A 21,140-nucleotide genomic window follows, 5' to 3' on the forward strand; every position below is an offset into this window, starting at 1 on the left:
ATAAGGTATTTCTGTTTTTTTGTTTTAATACATTTCAAAACATTTCAAAAAACCAGTTTTTGCTTTGTCATTATGGGGTATTGTGTGTAGATTGATGAGGGAAAAAAACTATTTAATCATTTTTAGATTAAGGCTGTAACATAACAAAATGTGGAAAAAGTAAAGGGGTCTGAATAATTTCCGAAGGTACTGTAATCCACAGACAGTACATTAGGAGAGGAGTTGGAGCTTAAAAGCCCTACATTTTTTACATTTTAGTCATTTTAGCAGACGCTCTTATCCAGAGCAACTTACAGTTAGTGAGTGCATATATACACTGGGGAGAACAAGTATTTGATACACTGCCGATTTTGCAGGTTTTCCTACTTACAAAGCATGTAGAGGTCTGTAATTTTTATCATAGGTACACTTCAACTGTGAGAGACGGAATCTAAAACAAAAATCCAGAAAATCACATTGTATGATTTTTAAGTAATTAATTTGCATTTTATTGCATGACATAAGTATTTGATCGCCTACCAACCAGTAAGAATTCCGGCTCTCACGGACCTGTAAAAGATACAGGGATTGGACTGCTGAGGACTGGGGTAAAGTAATTTTCTCTGATGAATCCCCTTTCCGATTGTTTGGCGTATCCGGAAAAAAGCTTGTCTGGAGAAGACAAGGTGAACGCTACCATCAGTCCTGTGTCATGCCAACAGTAAAGCATCCTAAGACCATTCATGTGTGGGGTTGCTTCTCAGCCAAGGGAGTGTGCTCACTCACAATTTTGCCTAAGAACACAGCCATGAATAAAGAATGGTACCAACACATCCTCCGAGACCAACTTCTCCCAACCATCCAAGAACAGTTTGGTGACGAACAATGCCTTTTCCAGTATGATGGAGCACCTTGCCATAAGGCAAAAGTGATAACTAAGTGGCTCGGGGAAGAAAACATTGAAATGTTGCGTCCATGGCCAGGAAACTCCCCAGACCTTAATCCCATTGAGAACTTGTGGTCAATCCTCAAGAGGAGGGTGGACAAACAAAAACCCACAAATTCTGACAAACTCCAAGCATTGATTATGCAAGAATGGGCTGCCATCAGTCAGGATGTGGCCCAGAAGTTAATTGACAGCATGCCAGGGCGGATTGCAGAGGTCTTGAAAAAGAAGGGTCAACACTGCAAATATTTACTCTTTGCATAAACTTAATGTCATTGTCAATAAAAGCCTTTAACACTTATGCAATGCTTGTAATTATACTTCAGTTTACCATAGTAACATCTGACAAAAATATCTAAAAGCACTGAAGCAGCAAACTTTGTGAAGACCGATACTTGTGTCATTCTCAAAACTTTTGACCATGACTGTAGACATAGAGGACAGAGAAAAGCCAACCCCAGATATAATTTGGGATGTTTTTAAGGCGTACATTAGGGGAATATAATCTCATACTCTGCAAAAGTTAAATCTGAGTTAGAAATTAAAAGTAAAGAAAAAGTAATCAGTCTCTTAGAAAAAGCCCATGAAAATTATTACAAGGTAAAGAAGAAAATATATATTTTTAACTTAAGCAGGAATATGATATTTTACCTTTCAAGAGAGACAACAACTACAGGTTAAACTCAAATAGAGCATACAACTTAATGGCAAATAAACCTGGTAAAAATCACACAGCCCTCAAAAAACGAATACACGCCAAACCAGTTATAATTTTCAATGATAAAGATAATAATTAATTAGAAACAACAATGCGATTAATGGCTATTTTAAAAGCTTCTATGAAAAGCTATATAAATCAGATTTAAACAACAGCTAGACTGATCCTAAAGCCTTCTTACACTCAACAATCCTGAAGCAATTATCAGCAGACAAAAAATTATCAATAAAAACAGAGATCACCCAAAAATAAATATTAGACACTGTTAAAACATTAGTGCCCGAGAAAAGCACCAGGAATGGCGGCTTTCCCATAGAATTCTATTTAACATTTTGGGACAAAGTAGCGCCCCTATTTACACAAATGAAAACACACGTCACTAAATTCAGTTATTTCAGTTATATTAAAACCAGTAAAATCTGGAGAGTCCCCTGCTGATTGCAGACCCATAAGTTTAATAAATTGTGACAATAAATTAATAACAAAGCTGATAAGCAATAGAATAGCAAAAGTCTTACCAAAAAATATTAATAATCAGTAGCAGCAGGGTATGTGATGTGTGAAAAAAGTTTGTGCAAATTAAGAAGGTCAATGCAGATAGTCCGGCGGGTGTGTGCGATGTTGATTCAGTCTTTGAGTTTGGCCGACATGAATGATTCATATTTGAACCAGGGCTGGTTATGATGTTGGTATGCATGGTAAAAGCATGCAGTGGGTTTCTGGGGCCATCCCCCTCCTGTGTCATATTGCAGTCCTCCTGAAAACTACAATCCCACTCAACACTGTTCAACACAGCTCACTACATTCAATAGAACTCAACACTACCGTACCTCTGCCACACATTTTAGAAACACAAGACCCTGATCAGCAGAACAACACTGAATACTTTGATACTCACTCAACAAAGATTAGTACACTATATATATACAAAAGTATGTGGACACCCCTTCAAATGAGTGGATTCAGATATTTCAGCCACACCCATTGCTGACAGGTGTATAAAATCGAGCCCACAGCCATGCAATCTCCATAGACAAAAATTGGCAGTAGAATGGCCTTACTGAAGAGCTCAGTGACTTTTAACGTGGCACCGTCATAGGATGCCACCTTTCCAACAAGTCAGTTTGTCAAATTTCTGTCTTGCTAGAGCTTCCCCGGTCAACTGTAAGTGCTGTTATTGTGAAGTGGAAACATCTAGCAACAACAACGGCTCAGCTGCGAAGTGATAGGCCACACAAGCTCACAGAACGGGACCGCCGAGTGCTGAAGCGCGTAACATGTCAAATTAATCTGTCCTCGGTTGCAACACTCACTACCAAATTCCAAACTGCCCCTGGAAGCAATGGCAGCACAATAATTGTTTGTTGGGAGCTTCATGAAATGGGTTTCCATGGCCGAGCAGCCGCACACAAACCTAAGATCACCATGCGCAATGCCAAGCGTCGCCTGGAGTGGTGTAAAGCTCACCGCCATTGGACTCTGGAGCAGTGGAAATGCCTTCTCTGGAGTGATGAATCATGCTTCACCATCTGGCAGTCCGACGGACGAATCTGTGTTTGGCGGATGCCAGGAGAATGCTACCTGCCCCAATGCATAGTGCTAACTCAAAAGTTTTGTGGAGGAGGAATAATTGTCTGGGGCTGTTTTTCATGGTTCCAGTGAAGGTAGATCTTAACGCTACAGCATACAATTACATTCTAGATGATTCTTTGCTTCCAACTTTGTGGCAACAGTTTGGGGAAGGCCCTTTCCTGTTTCAGCATGACAATGGCCCCATGCACAAAGTGAGGTCCATACAGAAATGGTTTGTCGAGATCAGTGTGGAAGAACTTGACTGGCCTGCACAGAGCCCTGACCTGAACCCCATCGAACACCCTTGGAATGAATTGGAATGCCGACTGAGAGCCATGCCTAATCGCCCAACATCAGTGCCCGACCTCACTAATGCTCTTGTGACTGAATGGAAGCAAGTCCCCACAGCAATGTTCCAACATCTAGTGGAAAGCCTTCCCAGAAGAGTGGAGGCCGTTATAGCAGCAAAGGGGAGACCAACTCCATATTAATGCCCATGATTTTGGAATGAGATGTTTGATGAGCAGATGTCCACATACTTTTGGTCATGTAGTGTATTTTAGTACACTCTGTCCCAGTTTTACTATTTAGTATTCAGCAGTACCTTCCCTGAATGGTACTAACTGCAGCTGATTTCTCCCCACTACTGAACACTCAGTACAATAGTCAGCCATGCCATTCCCAGCAGTCCTGCATTAGGCCTCCTGCACATAGAGGAGCAATGATCTGCTGAGCCCTGTAACTCAGGACACACACACACACACACACACACACACACAGACAGAGCGCATGAACAAGTCTGCTGACCTTAGCGAAGCAGTGTGATGGAAAGGGATAAGATTCGATAGGCCATGAGAGAGGAATCCGCTTCAGACAGGCCTGAGATCAGTCGATCAATGAAGCTCTATCTGGGATAGTGCTGTTCCCAATTTATCAATATTAAAGTTTCAAGTTTTATTAGTCGTATGTATGGAATACACATGGTATACACCATCCAACGAAATGCTTATTTGCAGGTTCCTTCTCAACAATGTAACAACAATAATAAATAATAAAATATGAACATAAAGTAAATGGCTCAGTAGAATAGAATAAACATTTAAGCATAAGTATAATACAGGAAGGCACAATTTATAGTCAAATATTTACATCTGTTTTGGGGAAGGGGGGATAGGGGGCAAGTCTTTAAATTGTGCAGTATTTAGCAATCATTATAAGAGTCTGGTATCAGCAGTTGTGAGGTGTCTGTAGCATGTGTGTGTGTGTGTGAGTGAGTGCATGTGTGCTAAAGTGCGGAGAGTCAGTGCAGGTGTTCAGCAATCTGATGGCTTGTTTATCAGACCTCATGCTCCGTTACAGTCTGCCCGACGGTAAGGGAGTAAACAGCACATGGCTGGGGCTGGTGAGGTCCTTGATGATGCTGTTGGCCTTCCTCAGGCACCGTTTCGAGTAGTTGTCTTGAATGGGTGGGAACACGGTCCCAGTGATGTACTGGGCCGTCCTCACCACCTGCTGGAGGGCCTTGAGGTCGTGGATAGAGCAATTCCCGTACCAGGCCGTGATGCAACCGGTCAGACGCTCTCGACGGTGCAGCGGTAGTATTTGGAGAGGACCCGGGGTGGCATGCCAAATTCCTTCAGCCGCCTTAGGAAGTTGTGCCCTCTTGACAAGAGTGGTGGCGTTGTTGGTCCATGTCAAGTCCTTGGTGATGTGGGGCCGAAGAACTTAAAACTGCTGACTCTCTACTGCAGTCCCGTTGATGTGGATTGGACATGTTCCCTCAACAATCAACTCCTTTGTTTAGCTCTTTTCTGCTGTAGTGCAGTTCCAAATTGCACAGCCCAGCGCTCTGTACAGAACTGTGACTGCACAGAAACAATGTGGTGGTGAATTAGAGGTGGACAGAGGAGTACCTCAGAGCAACATGACACATAGCCGCTCGATAAATACAAACTAATTATAGGACATTTACAATGCTGCCAAAATGATCAAGGTCCACCATAAAGGCCATTGACGCAAATAACAACTTGTTCAGGGAAAGCAAGAGGAGTGAGCCCAAGTAAAAACTCATGATGTCATAGGGCCAGGAGTTTTTCCTCTCTATGTGGCCTGAGCAGAAAAAACTGCTCTAGCAATTTGAATAGAAGGTTGTCACTAGGCCATGCGGTAATCCTCAAACACACTCAGCAACAACGAGACATTTCCTGTCGCTATGGGAGAGGAAGGAGATCTGCTGTTTCCTGTCCAGTCGGCACCTCTCTCTCACACACACATTGACCTCTGACCTCTCAAGTGGGCACTTTATCTGTGATTGACCGAGGATAGATGAGTGACGCCAAAAACCCACAGGCTGTCACAAAAGCATTCCACACACATCTCAAGCACTCAGGGGGAACAGTATGTGTGTGTGTGTGTGTGTGTGTGCTTGTGCACATGCACGTGTGTGTATGTGTGTGCCTGAATCTTGCTTGCATCCTACCAGGTATCGAGACATTATTGCATGGAACTCCCTTCCATCTCATATTGCTCAAATGAACAACAAACCTGGTTTAAAAAAATAGATAAAGCAACACTTCACAGCACAACGCCTCTCCCTTATTTGACCTAGATAGTTTGTGTGTATGTATTGATATGTAGGCTACGTGTGCCATTTTTTAATTGATATAGTTCTGTCCTTGAGCTGTTCTTGTCTATTAATGTTCTTTATTATGTCATGTTTCATGTTTCGTGTAGACCCCAGGAAGAGTAGCAGCTGCTTTCGCTACAGCTAATGGGGATCCTAATAAAATACCAAATACCTAGGTCATCTGCGTACTTCAAGATGGATAGCCCATTAAGCTAAAGCTTCTGGTCTTTGGCAAGGTTACTCATTGCCGTTGTGCCTGTGAAGTTCCTCCACTACATGTGCTTGTGGGCCTCTGAAGACCTCTGGAACCATAAGCCCCATTCTGTACAGATCCTATTCCCCACAGGGGTAGTGCAGGTTGTGAGGTAGGTCCATGGGGGCAGGTGTTTGATAATTGAACGGGGCCTAAGTGTGCACTGCAGGAGGAGGAGGACACGCAGAGTGAGCATGCTCTATAGAGTCCGATCAGAGATACTTCTGACCTTGAGAGAGATGTATTGATCGTCCGGCACTCTTCCAAACCCAGAGAAAACTGATACCTGCCCTCCTGAATCATTGATAAGCATACAGGAGTGCTCTCTCCCTCTCTCCCTCTCTCGTCCCTGATAGCTCTCTCTCTCTGTCGGTCTTTCTCCGCTGCTCTTCTCTCTTTTTTTCAGTTCCAGAGGAAGTTCAAAGAGGTTAGGTCTGTTTTGTCATGAAACGACATATTTGTAAAGACCAATTCCAAGTGTTCAGACAAAGATTCTAATTTAAATGTATTTTGGCAAACAAACAGATTTAGAAGGGACATTTTACCAATACCTGACAATCGCTTTTCTCTGACACCCACCACAGATTTTTTTCTTAGGACTTATTCTATCTATACAGAGACTACATTTTCTGAGTTGGTAACACAGAAATCGGACTCCTTAACACTCTGGACACACACACACGCATGCATGCATGTCAAATCAAATCCTATTTTATTTGTCACATGCGCCGAATACAACAGGTGTAGACCTTAAATGCAGTTTTAAGCAAAATAAGTGTTGCGTAAACAATAGATAGGTAAAAAATAAAAGCAGTAAAATAGTAGCGAGGCTATATACAGGGGGTACCGGTACAGAGTCAATGTGCGGGGGCACCGGTTAGTCGAGGTAATTGAGGTAATATGTACATGTAGGTATAGTTAAAGTGACAATGCATAGATAATAAACAGAGAGTAGCAGCAGTGTAAAAGAGGGGGTGGGGGACAATGCAAATAGTCCGGGTAGCCATTTGATTAGCTGTTCAGTAGTCTTATGGCTTGGGGGTAGAAGCTGTTTAGAAGCCTTTAGGACCTAGACTTGGCACTCCGGTACCACATGCCGTGCGGTAGCAGAGAGAACAATCTATGACTAGGGTGGCTGGAGTCTTTGACAATTTTTAGGGCCTTCCTCTGACACCGCCTGGTATAGAGGTCCTGGATGGCAGGAAGCTTGGACCCAGTGATGTACTGGGCCGTACGCACTACCCTCTGTAGTGCCTTGCGGTCGGAGACCGAGCAGTTGCCATACCAGGCAGTGATGCAACCAGTCAGGATGCTCTCGATGGTGCAGCTGTAGAACTTTTTGAGGATCTGAGGACCCATGCCAATTCTTTTCAGTCTCCTGAGGGGGAATAGGCTTTGTCGTGCCTTCTTCACGACTGTCTTGGTGTGTTTGGACCATGATAGTTTGTTGGTGATGTGGACACCAAGGAACTTGAAGCTCTCAACCTGCTCCACTACAGCCCCGTTGATGAGAATGGGGGCGTGCTCGGTCCTTCTTTTGCTATAGTCCACAATCATCTCCTTTGTCTTAATCACGTTGAGGGAGAGATTGTTATCTTGGCACCACACGGCCAGGTCTCTGACCTTCGGAATAGGCTGTCTCATCGTTGTCGGTGATCAGGCCTCCCACTGTTGTGTCATCGGCAAACTTAATGATGGTGTTGGAGTCGTGCCTGGCCATGCAGTCATGGGTGAACAGGGAGTACAGGAGGGGACTGAGCACTCACCCCTGAGGGGCCCCCGTGTTGAGGATCAGCGTGGCAGATGTGTTGTTACCTACCCTTACCACCTGGGGGCGGCCCGTCAGGAAGTCCAGGATCCAGTTGCAGAGGGAGGTGTTTAGTCCCAGGGTCCTTAGCTTTGTGATGAGCTTTGAGGGCACTATGGTGTTGAACGCTGAGCTGTAGTCAATGAATAGCATTCTCACATAGGTATTCCTTTTGTCCAGGTGGGAAAGGGCAGTGTGGAGTGCAATAGAGATTGCATCATCTGTGGATCTGTTGGGGTGGTTTGCAAATTGGAGTGGGTCTAGGGTTTCTGGGATAATGGTGTTGATGTGAGCCATGACCAGCCTTTCAAAGCACTTCACGGCTACAGATGTGAGTGCTACGGGTCTGTAGTCATTTAGGCATGTTACCTTAGTGTTCTTGGGCACAGGGACTATGATGGTCTGCTTGAAACATGTTGGTATTACAGACTCAGTCAGGGACAGGTTGAAAATGTCTGTGAAGACACTTGCCAGTTGGTCAGCGCATGCTCGAAGTACACGTCCTGGTAATCTGTCTGGCCCTGCGGCCTTGTGAATGTTGACCTGTTTAAAGGTCTTACTCACATCGGCTACGGAGTGCGTGATCACACAGTCGTCCGGAACAGCTGATGCTCTCATGCATGCTTCAGTGTTGCTTGCCTCGAAGCGAGCATAGAAGTGATTTAGCTCGTCTGGTAGGCTCGTGTAACTGGGCAGCTTGCGGCTGTGCTTCTCTTTGTAGTCTGTAGTAGTTTGCAAGCCCTGCCACATCCGACGAGTGTCGGAGCCGGTGTAGTACGATTCAATCTTAGTCCTGTATTGACGCTTCAGGTCTTTGGCAAGGTTACTCATTGCCGTTGTGCCATATTGACTCTAACAAACTGTAAAATACAAAAACAACTTAAATCTACACACACATAGACAGTATAGAGTAAGAGACAGTATCTCTGATCCTTACTGTACTGTCTTATTTATGACAGAAGAGCAGTAGCAGGATGATATGAAAAATGCAAGCAACCATGTACACCCTTTTGTGTGTGTGTACTGAGGCGTCTAGAGAAAGTGTGTCTACTTGTCTCACTTTCACATGTCCCTGAACAGTTGACTGAGCACAAACAGAACAGGGCTCACTACATTCTCTTCACACCTTTCGTATTGCACATAATTGTACATCCATACTGTCCTATGTGTGTGTGTGTCTAAAAGTGAAAGTGTTTGTCTTGGGCATTTCAAGTCTCACATAGACTTTTGCTTTTAGTGTGGATCATGCTTTTGAGTGACAGGAGTGTCACTTCCTCCACCAGAAAGGAAAGGATAGGAAATGCAGTGAAGAGCGAGAGACTCGAGGCAATGCTGAAACTCGAGCTAACTTCCTACTAAGATGCGCGCACACAAATACACACACGCGCGCGCACACACACACATTTACGCACACACACACTGTACACGTATGCACTGCAAGGGAAGGTGTTGAGAGGGAGGAGAGGAATCGACGCCTCCAGTGGAACCTCATCCTCTACTTCCGCAGAAGAAAGGAGAAACCACTACTCCCTCTCTCCCGCTTCTTTCACACCTGTCCCCCTCAGAGGGGCAATAAATCAATCAGTGTCAAAATAACAGACCACATTGAGGCAGCTCTGGTCTTCCCAGACTCCTACATACACAATCTTATCCAAAATACACACACTCATACACACTCAGGTCGGGATTCAATCCATTGCAGACAGAGGATTTCAGGATAGCACTTTCAAAAATGGTTTTAGAAGCCATAGTCACACTTTGATCATCATTTTCCAGTATGGTTCAGAATTAGTACAAACTAAGAGATTTGAGTGAGAGTGAATTGACTCCTCCACTGTTTCTGCTCATGTCGGTTAGTATCTAAATCATCTTAAATAAGTTAGACAACAAATTGCGTTAGACAACAACAGCATCAGTAAAGACAGAGATGGGCTACAATGCAGCATTATCTGCATATTGGGACACACAATAAAGTTTTGTGGGATGATTAGTGTGGAACAAGACATTGAGATGGATCAATGAGATCCAAATGCATGTTATTCACCAGCAACATCTGAGTACCTCTTTACCACCATTCAGACCCCACTCTATGGGTTAATCCCAAATGTCACCCTACTTCCTATACAGTGCCAGTGCCAAAAGAAGTGCACTATTTAGGGAATAGGGTGCCATTTCAGATTTGAGAGAAAGACCCTGTCTTTCAATGCTAATGATTGACATAGGCTACAGTAGTTTACTGTGTAAAGGGACTTACCTTTGATTCCAAACTTTGAGTTTCCCCCAAATTTTAGGATGACCAGCATCAAGAGGAAACCCGTGAAGGCTACGGCTGCAACCCCTACAACCACGTATATCTGAAAGAATGACATGGCTGTTGAGCTAGGACCACCACTGCAACTCCAAAATACAATGTGTCACAGTGTGTAGCCTACTACCACCAAGATACATGACACCTACCATATAAAAACATTAAACATACAGTGCATTCGATAAGTATTCAGACCCATTGACTTTTTCTACATTTTGTTAAATTACAGCCTTATTCTAAAATGGATTAAATAAAATGTTTTCCTCATCAATCTACACACAATACCCCATAATGACAAAGCGAAAACAGGTTTTTAGAAATTGTTGCAAATAAAAAACAGAAATACCTTATTTACATAGGTATTCAGACCCTTTGCTATGAGACTCGAAATTGAGCACAGGTGCATCCTGTTTCCATTGATCATCCTTGAGATGTTTCTACAACTTGATTGAAGTCCACCTGTGGTAAATTCAATTAATTGGACATGATTTAGAAAGGCATTGTCCGTAGAGCTCCGAGACAGGATTGTGTCGAGGCACTGATCTGGGAAAGGGTACCAAAGAATTTCTGCCAAGAATAAAGTGGCCTCCATCATTCTTAAATGGAAGACGTTTGGAACCACCAAGACTCTTCATAGAGCTGGCCGCCCGGCCAAACTGAGCAATCGGGGGAGAAGGGCCTTGGTCAGGGAGGTGACCAAGAACCCTATGGTCACTCTGACAGAGCTCCAGAGTTCATCTGTGGAGATGGGAAAACCTTCCAGAAGGACAACCATCTCTGCAGCACTCTACCAATCAGGCCTTTATGGTAGAGTGGCCAGACGGAAGCCACTCCTCAGTAAAAGGCACATGAAAGCCCGCTTGGAGTTTGCCAAAGGGCACCTAAAGACTCTCAGACCATTAGAAACAAGATTCTCTGGTCTGATGAAACCAAGATTGAACTCTTTGGCCTGAATGCCAAGCGTCACGTCTGGAGGGAACTTGACACCATCCCTATGGTGAAGCATGGTGGTGGCAGCGTCATGCTGTGGGGATGTTTTTCAGCGGCAGGGACTGGGAGACTAGTCAAGATTGAGGGAATGATGAACGAAGCAAAGTACAGAGAGATCCTTGATGAAAACCTACTCCAGAGCGCTCAGGACCTCAGACTGGGGCGAAGGTTCACCTTCCAACAGGACAACGACCCTAAGCACACAGCCAAAACAACGCAGGAGTGGCTTTGGGACAAATCTCTGAATGTCTTTGAGTGGCCCAGCCAGAGCCCGGACTTGAACCCGATCGAACATCTCTGGAAAGACTTGAATATAGCTGTGCAGCGACACTCCCCATCCAACCTGACAGAGCTTGAAAGGATCTGCAGAGAAGAATGGGAGAAACTCCCCAAATACAGGCGTGCCAAGCTTGTAGCTTCATACCCAAGAAGACTCAAGGCTGTAATCGCTGCCAAAGGTGCTTCAACAAAGTACTGAGTAAAGGGTCTGAATAATTATGTAAATTAGATATTTAATTTTTTTAATATATTTATTTATAATTTCTAAAAACCTGTTTTTGCTTTGTCATTATGGAGTATTTTGTGTAGTTTGATGAATAGAACAAGGCTGTAACATAACAAAATGTGGAAAAAGTCAAGGGGTCTGAATACTTTCCGAATGCACTGTAAATGTATAAAACATAAACATACTGTCAACTATAAACACACTATATAGTACTATTAATAATATAGTACTGGTAAAAAATACTATATTAAAACATTAAATACAAATGTATTGCTCCCACAACAGCACTGCTCCCACAACAGTTTAAGGCTCACACAAACACAAAACAAGCACATAAGGTGTCTTCGAGTGTGACTTACAGCAACTCTGTCTTCTGGTGGATCTAGAGGTGTGTCATCTGTTTTCAAAGAGAAGAGAAGACAGCAGATGCTAAAGTATCCCTCATTTAAAAAATGTAGTTCATCAAATATGTCTGTCCCTGTGGGTAACACGTGTACCTACATATTTCCCTCATTAAAATGCAAATCAATTTATAACATTTTTGACATGCGTTTTTCTGGATTTTTTTGTTGTTATTCTGTCTCTCACTGTTCAAATAAACCTACCATTAAAATTATAGACTGATCATTTCTTTGTCAGTGGGCAAACGTACAAAATCAGCAGGGGATCAAATACTTTTTTCCCTCACTGTATATATGGGTTGGGTTATAAATGTGTTATGAAGTCCTTATGAAGGTACCCTTCAAGTAAAGTGTTCCCTCTATGAGTGTGTCAGGGTGACTTTGAAAGCTCTGCTGTGTGAATCGGTCATGAGAAGGGACAGTGACTATACCTGTAGTTGGGTCTGTGGTGCCCAGAGACAGTGTGACATGAGGAGAGAGAAGAGAAAATAAAGTATTAACACTCTATAACACAAAAAGCAAAGCTCAGAAATCAGTTTCCAAAGCATTTCTCAAGTCAATAATCCTCAGGACATATTTTATTCATAAAAAGGAAAGAACAATGTTTAATTCTAAATAGTTCAATGAGTAATTTAGACAGTCAATGTTCCATGTAAATATTTGAACAGCAACTCACCATAGTAAAGAGGTTCTGTCACTGTTCCTGTTGGGTAAAATAAAAAAAGCACTTGATTGATCAATAAAGGTCATAGATTAGTTAAGAACTCAGCTCACCTGCTTGTCTAGGTCTTAATTGGACACCAATTGAAAATATACTGAACAAAAATTTAAACGCAACATGCAACAATTTGAGTTACAGTTCCTATAAGGAAATCAGTCAATTGAAATAAATTCCTTAGGCCCTAATCTATGGATTTCACATGACTAGGCAGGGACACAGCCATGGGTGGGCCTGGGAGGGCATAGGCCCACCCACTCGGGAGCCAGGTCCAGCCAATCAGAATAAGTTTTTCACCACAAAAGTTTCATCAGCTGTCCAGGTGGCTGGTCTCAGACGATCCCGCAGGTGAAGAAGCCAGATGTGGAGGTTCTGGGCTGGCATGGTTACACATGGTCTGCGGTTGTGAGGCCGGTTGGACGTACTGCAAAATGATCTAAAACGACGCTGGACACGGCTTATGGTAGAGAAATGAACATTACATTCTCTGGCAACAGCTCTGGTGGACATTCCTGCAGTCAGCATGCCAATTGCACACACCCTCAAAACTTGAGACATCTGTGGCATTGTGTTTTGTGACAAAACCTCACATTTTAGAGTGGCCTTTTATTGTCCCCAACACAAGGTGTACCTGTGTAATGATCATGCTGTTTAATCATCTTCTTGATATGCCACACATGTCAGGTGGATGGATTATCTTGGCAAAGAAGAAATGCTCACTAACATGGATGTAAACAAATTTGTGCACAGAATCTGAGAGAAATATACTTTTTGTGCGTATGTAAAATTTCTGGGATCTTTTATATCAGCTCTTGAAACATGGGACCAACACTTTACATGTTGTGTTTATATATTTTTCAGTCTAATTACCGTAACAAAAACTAACAGACACACGGCCCTCAAGGAATTGAGTTTGACACCCGTCCAATGTGCAATTCGACCCCTAGCTCCTAATAACTTGAGTAGATCTGAGAGGATTGGACAGATAGGTGTAAACAATATGGTAATTGCTCAGTCTTACCATTTGATAGGCCAGGGGGAGTTGTTGCCATATTGCAGACTATCCAATCCTCTCAGATTGAAACAAGTGGGATAGGGGTTGAATTGAGATTCAGAAGGTGGTTACACTACACAACACATACCTCCCTCAAAGGGGTCGCGCATGAAGTGGGCATCGACGGTCTTGCGGTCCTGTCCGTACTTGTTGCTGGCCAGCAGGGTGTACGGTCCGTTGTTGATGTGTGTGGGGCTGTCCAGCTGCAGGCAGCCGTGGTACTCCCTCTCAGAGAAGTCATGGATCATGGTCATGATGTAGGGTCCCTCATTGACCGGCTCCCCGTTTAACAGCCAGCGGAGCTTGGGCTTTGGGTTCCCAGACATACTGAATGGGATGCACCAGTGGTGGTCCTGGTAGGCATCGCTCAACTTACTGATGTTAGGAGGAACTGAGAGAGAGAGAGAGAGAGAACGGGTCAGTGAGTTAGCGGGTGAGGGAGTGAGTGAGTGAGTGAGTGAGTGAGTGAGTGAGTGAGTGAGTGAGTGAGTGAGTGAGTGAGTGAGTGAGTGAGATAGGAGAAGCCATAGGAGGGGGGAAAAGAAGCGGGAACGAGTTAAGGTAGGTATTATTCTCATTCTTTCCCCCTCTTGTCTAGAGATGTGAGTCATGTTTGGAACTCACAGAGGATGTTGAGGAGAACTGTGGACTCATTCTCGCCCACAATGTTCCCAGCACTGCAGGTGATCTTACAGTTGTTGTCCAGGGAGGAGAGGTTATAGAGATGGAGCTCAGACACCTGGCCTGAGGCCTCTATCTGCAGAAGAACACACAGAGACACAGTGAGTCAGGTACCCATCTCATCCACACTACCAATGCTTTTACACGTCAACAGTTTTTTTTGCAAACACAATACCTGTTGCTGGTTATTAGTGATATTGTAAAATCATGGTTTACCATTTATAAACAGATATCCTTCCCTAGTATTTGTTGATTATTTGGCATCGTGTTGGCTCTTCTGTATGAGAACCTACAGTTGAAGTCGGAAGTTTACATACACTTAGGTTGGCGTCATTAAAACTCGTTTTTCAACCACTCCACAAATTTCTTGTTGACAAAGTATAGTTTTGGCAAGTCGGTTAGGACATCTACTTTGCGCATGACACAAGTAAATTTTCCAACAATTGTTTACAGACAGATTATTTCACTTATAATTCACTGTATCACTATTCCAGTGGGTAAGAAGTTTACATACACTAAGTTGACTGTGCCTTTAAACAGCTTGGAAAATTCCAGAAAATGATGTCATGGCTTTAGAAGCATCTGATAGGCTAATTGACATCATTGGAGTCAATTGGAGGTGTACCTGTGGATATATTTCAAGGTCTACCTTCAAACTCAGTGCCTCTTTGCTTGACATCATGGGAAAATCAAAAGAAATCAGCCAAGACCTCAGAAGAAGATTGTAGACCTCCACAAGTCTGGTTCATCCTTGGGAGCGTTTTCCAAACGCCTGAAGGTACCACGTTCATCTATACAAACAATAGTATGCAAGTATAAACACCATGGGACCACACAGCCGTCATACCGCTCAGGAAGGAGACGCGTTCTGTCTCCTAGAGATTAACGTACTTTGGTGCGAAAAGTGCAAATCAATCCTAGAACAACAGCAAAGGACCTTGTGAAGATGCTGGAGGAAACAGGTACAAAAGTATCTATATCCACAGTAAAACGAGTCCTATATCGACATAACCTGAAAGGCCGCTCAGCAAGGAAGAAGCCACTGCTCCAAAACCATCATAAAAAAGCCAGACTACAGTTTGCAACTGCACATGGGGACAAAGATCGTACTTTTTGGAGAAATGTCCTCTGGTCTGATGAAACAAAAATAGAACTGTTTGGCCATAATGACCATCGTTATGTTTGGAGGAAAAAGCGGATAACTTGCAAGCCGAAGAACACCATCCCAACCATGAAGCACGGGGGTGGCAGCATCATGCTGTGGGGGTGCTTTGCTGCAGGAGGGACTGGTGCACTTCACAAAATAGATGTCATCATGAGGAAGGAAACTTATGTGGATATATTGAAGCAACATCTCAAGACATCAGTCAGGAAGTTAAAGCTTGGTCGCAAATGGGTCTTCCAATTGGACAATGACCCGAAGCATACTTCCAAAGTTGTGGCAAAATGGCTTAAGGGCAACAAAGTCAAGGTATTGGAGTGGCCATCGCAAAGCCCTGACCTCAATCCTATATAAAATGTGTGGGCAGAACTAAAAAAGCGTGTGCGAGCAAGGAGGCCTACAAATCTGACTCAGTTACACCAGCTCTGTCAGGAGGAATGGGCCAAACTTCATCCAACTTATTGTGGGAAGCTTGTGGAAGGCTACCCGAAACATTTGACCCAAGTTAAACAATTTAAAGGCAATGCTACCAAATACTAATTGAGTGTATGTAAACTTCTGACCCACTGGGAATGTGATGAAAGAAATAAAAGCTGAAATAAATCATTCTCTCTGCTATTATTCTGACATTTCTAAAAAATAAAGTGGTGATCCTAACTGACCTAAGACAGGGAATTTTTACTAGGATTAAATGTCAGGAATTGTGAAGAACTGAGTTTAAATGTATTTGGCTAAGGTGTATGTAAACTTCAGACTTCAACCGTATGCTAAACAAATGGTGTTACACACCTAGATTAGCTAGTAGCATTATAGGCCAATGCTAGTAAATAAAAGCCTTGGTGTTAAAAGATCTGCAATATGCCAGATGAGGGTAGGTCCTTTTAGGATCCCTGTTCACCTCATTCAGCTGCTTGTCTAGGTAACACGCTGTTGCTATACCTCTGCCATATACTCAGATGTGTGAGTTTATAGGCGTTTTGCCCTGTGTTTGAAACTTTTTGCCTTAGTCCTCCTCGAGTTGAGGTAATTTTGCTGTTGGCCAAGTAAGTTTGTTTTTCAAGTTAATTATTTTTGTCAAAACATTTTCTGCATTTGTATATTTTGGATCCAGTCTTCTCATCAACTTTACTGTTAAAGATGGAATCTGCAGTAGGGGAAACATCACCACTGTCTGCCCCACTGCCGTTACTGTTTATTTTTTGTTGACGAAGCTGAGGTGAGGAGCGTCGCACAACGTGCAACATTTTTTTGGAATACATATTCTGCTGTTCTATCGCGTATGCAATGATGTCAGAGGGGGGAAAACTATGTTCATTGTTTGCAGTACTTACAGTGAGGGAAAAAAGTATTTGATCCCCTGCTGATTTTGTACATTTGCCCACTGACAAAGACATGATCAGTCTATAATTTTAATGGTAGGTTTATTTTAACAGTGAGAGACAGAATAACAACAAAAAAATCCAGAAAAACGCAGGTCAAAAATGTTAGAAATTGATTTGCATTTTAATGAGGGAAATAAGTATTTGACCCCTCTGCAAAACATGACTTAGTACTTGGTGGCAAAACCCTTGTTGGCAATCACAGAGGTCAGACGTTTCTTGTAGTTGGCCACCAGGTTTGCACAGGATCTCAGGAGGGATTTTGTCCCACTCTTTGCAGATATTCTCCAAGTCATTAAGGTTTCGAGGCTGATGTTTGGCAACTCGAACCTTCAGCTCCCTCCACAGATTGTCTATGGGATTAAGGTCTGGAGACTGGCTAGGCCACTCCAGGACCTTAATGTGCTTCTTGTTGAGCCACTCAAGAAGGTGGCTCAAGAAGTGTTTGGTCGTGTGTTTTGGGTCATTGTCATGCTGGAATACCCATCTACGACCCATTTTCAATGCCCTGTCTGAGGGAAGGAGGTTCTCACCCATGATATGACGGTACATGGCCCCGTCCATCGTCCCTTTGATGCGGTGAAGTTGTCCTGTCCCCTTAGCAGAAAAACACCCCCAAAGCATAATGTTTCCACCTCCATGTTTGATGGTGGGGATGGTGTTCTTTGGGTCATAGGCAGTATTCCTCCTCCTCCAAACACGGCGAGTTGAGTTGATGCCAAAGAGCTTGATTTTAGTCTCATCTGACAATAAAACTTAAACCAAGTTCACCTGTGAATCATTCAGATGTTCATTGGCAAACTTCAGACGGGCCTGTATATGTGCTTTCTTGAGCAGGGGGACCTTGCGGGCGCTGCAGGATTTCAGTCCTTCACGACGTAGTGTTACCAATTGTTTTCTTGGTGACTATGGTCCCAGCTGCCTTGAGATCCTCCCGTGTAGTTCTGGGCTGATTCCTCACCGTTCTCATGATCATTGCAACTCCACGAGGTGAGATCTTGCATGGAGCCCCAGGCCGAGGGAGATTGACAGTTATTTTGTGTTTCTTCCATTTGCGAATAATCACACCAACTGTTGTCACCTTCTCACCAAGCTGCTTGGCGATGGTCTTGTAGCCCATTCCAGCCTTGTGTAGGTCTACAATCTTGTCCCTGACATCCTTGGAGAGCTCTTTGGTCTTGGCCATGGTGGAGAGTTTGGAATCTGATTGATTGATTGCTTCTGTGGACAGGTGTCGTTTATACAGGTAACAAACTGAGATTAGGAGCACTCCCTTTAAGAGTGTGCCCCTAATCTCAGCTCGTTACCTGTATAAAAGACACCTGGGAGCCAGAAATCTTTCTGATTGAGAGGGGGTCAAATACTTATTTCCCTCATTAAAATGCAAATCAATTTATAACATTTTTTACATGCGTTTTTCTGGATTTTGTTGTTGTTATTCTGTCTCTCACTGTTCAAATAAACCTACCATTAAAATTATAGACTGATCATTTCTTTGTCAGTGGGCAAACGTACAAAATCAGCAGGGGATCAAATACTTTTCTTCCCTCACTGTATTTGTTGTTGTAATATCGCAAACAGACATGGCAGTTTCACCATTAAAGATTCCAGCTTAAAATAAATACCACTTATTTTTGCACCTGCTGATGGGTAGGGCCAGGAGTTTTACTTGAATAGGAAAAAATCTGGGCCCAAGTTAGAGGCCCTAGTAACAAGGGCACAGAGTTTTTCTTGGTCAGGTCATGTGGTCAGTAAAACTCCTGGCCCTACTCATGGGTGTGTCTAAAATGGTACTCTATTCCCTATATACTGCACAACTTTTGACCCGAGCTCAATTTACAATGAATAGGGTGCCATTTGAGACGGGGCCATGTGCTTTTTGGTGGGGGGCGGTGTGGTGACTGACCTCATAGTAGGAGATGAGTGGGGTCATTTTCCAGATGAGCTCAGGAGAGGGCTCTCCGGAGGTGTTGCATGTCAACACCACATCAGCACCCTCCTGCACCATCACCTTGGACGGGCTCAGAGTCGCCATGGGAACCACTGCCAACGACAACGAAGGGGAGATTCAGTACCATCTTTGTTAAAAATCACAGCACACACACAGCGGTGGTCACACACAGATTCCAACTCCATGTGTCTCGCAACTCCGATAAAATTGATTGGACACTGTCTGGAGCCTCTCTAAAGGGAGACAACAACACATCCGACGGTGGAGGGGAGGGGACTGTGACCTGACTGTGACCTGACTATGTGTCCAATCAGAAGCTTGGCTGCCTCTTAGCTGTGGCCAATGGCATGGGAGCGTCTGGCGAGGAAGGGCCAATGTCTGTCGAAAGTCCTGGCTGATAAAATTGACAGATCTCTTATCTCCACTCAGGGACGTCGCCAAGACTCTTAACAGCATGGCAACCCTCTCAATCATTGTAAAACCAGAAAACGATTCATTTCAGCACTCAGAGCGCAATATCAGCCCTTACCATCTTAAGCACCTCTCACACAAGCACTGCCAGCTGGCACAGTATGCCTTTACAATGTGTCCATCTTTAACAAAACACCCCGTGGACTAAACTGGTTACAATGGTTGTATACTGGTTGTAACCCATTTTAGACACTAGTAAAACCTACAGCATCAACATCTCCAATATAAATATTGATAGGCAGCAGTGAAGGCCATATCTCAGCCTCAGATAACCTCTGCATCCAACACATCAAAAATACTGCACTGAACTGTGGATGTCATATAGTACAGGATGACAGAGAGAGAGAGGGAGAGATGAACAGAGAGATTAACTGAAAACGACAGAGAGATTCCCTGAAAGTGAGATGGTCAGAGAGAGAACGGCAGAGAGAAAGGGGGGTTGAGGGGGTTCTCATTGTTTCTGGCTGCCTGGCAGCCCTGGGGTATCGTACACACGCCTCTCCCATGTGTCGTCTTCATATGTCACTCATAACGGAGTCCCCCTGCCGTCTCTCCAGGGGCCCGCACGTAACCGTGGCGAAGGTGAAAATAGCATCCTAATGGAGTGGAGGCTGGACAGCCGGATCAATAAGTGTTATCAATGTCATTATATAGTCTCCTCTGTACCCCAGAGCACACTAGTACAGGCCCAGGTTCCTCTGTGTTAATGCACACTGGTGAATGTTACTGAGTGGAAGGAGGAAACTGATCCTAGACCAGCTTTGGTTTGTGGGTACGCATAATGGGCAAATGTAGCATTAGGATACAGCATGTGAATCTAAGGACAGTTTCCTTTATTCAGCAAAGCCATTAAAGGGATAATTTTCTGACATTTTAACCCAACCTTAACTGTTTTCTTACCTCGAAATGAGTTATGTCTATGGCTTAGAATTGTAATACAAGCTCTACGGAAAGCCCTGTAAAGTAAACAATGCAAGAACACTATTGAGTTTAGGGTTGGAAGGGAGTTGACTCTCTGGGTATGAATAACGAGGGCATGTTGTTCCAAACGAGCCACTTTAAAGAATGACTGTCCGTGACATAAGTTCTCTCTAATGAAACTGGATCTCCTATGTCCAGCGTTGCCCACTCTCCATTACAACCATTCTCCCTCAAGCCATTGTGACCCTAATGTCTCTGACAGTAAACCCGCTCTGACAGGGGGGAGGGTGGGGTGGGGGGGGGGGCATTATTAGGATGGGAAGGATACATTTTCAATATAAAAAATGAAGTGGGGCCATTACTGCAGTGAGGGAGTTTGAGCCTGGTCAGGGGTTTCCTCCCGCCATCCTCCGCTATACATTGGAGCTCCTGAGCATCGGCCTCCTCTCCCAGCCATAGCTTCATCCACATGATCTCACAGGAACAGTGCAGCGGGTTCCCAGAAAGAATCCTACACACACAGAAACACAGCGTTGAATGTTGAATCACACACACTGACACCAACACACACACATGCACACATAAACGCATGTACAAGCACAAAGAGATGCGCACATAAACGCACACACACACTAATGTTTTTGGGATCCATGATGACACATTGTCAATCAGGGGTACATAAAACACTGCTGAAAGAG

General features: G+C 43.8%; 1 protein-coding gene across 2 annotated transcripts in view; it reads right to left on the reverse strand.

Moving 5' to 3' along the window:
* Window positions 1-21,140, reverse strand: part of LOC121550303 (BDNF/NT-3 growth factors receptor) — an 83,723-nt gene that overhangs the window by 52,649 nt on the left and 9,934 nt on the right. For both annotated transcript variants that reach the window (XM_041862517.2, XM_041862515.2), the window contains exons 5-12: window positions 20,805-20,953; window positions 19,006-19,142; window positions 14,502-14,634; window positions 13,966-14,268; window positions 12,782-12,808; window positions 12,537-12,548; window positions 12,064-12,101; window positions 10,156-10,255 (exon numbers count right to left, since the gene is read on the reverse strand). In XM_041862517.2, the coding sequence (XP_041718451.1) occupies window positions 10,156-10,255; window positions 12,064-12,101; window positions 12,537-12,548; window positions 12,782-12,808; window positions 13,966-14,268; window positions 14,502-14,634; window positions 19,006-19,142; window positions 20,805-20,953 (899 nt within the window). The remainder of the gene's footprint in view (window positions 1-10,155; window positions 10,256-12,063; window positions 12,102-12,536; window positions 12,549-12,781; window positions 12,809-13,965; window positions 14,269-14,501; window positions 14,635-19,005; window positions 19,143-20,804; window positions 20,954-21,140) is intronic.

The sequence above is a fragment of the Coregonus clupeaformis genome, chromosome 18 (assembly GCF_020615455.1).
Source record: "Coregonus clupeaformis isolate EN_2021a chromosome 18, ASM2061545v1, whole genome shotgun sequence".
Lineage (NCBI taxonomy): Eukaryota > Metazoa > Chordata > Actinopteri > Salmoniformes > Salmonidae > Coregonus > Coregonus clupeaformis.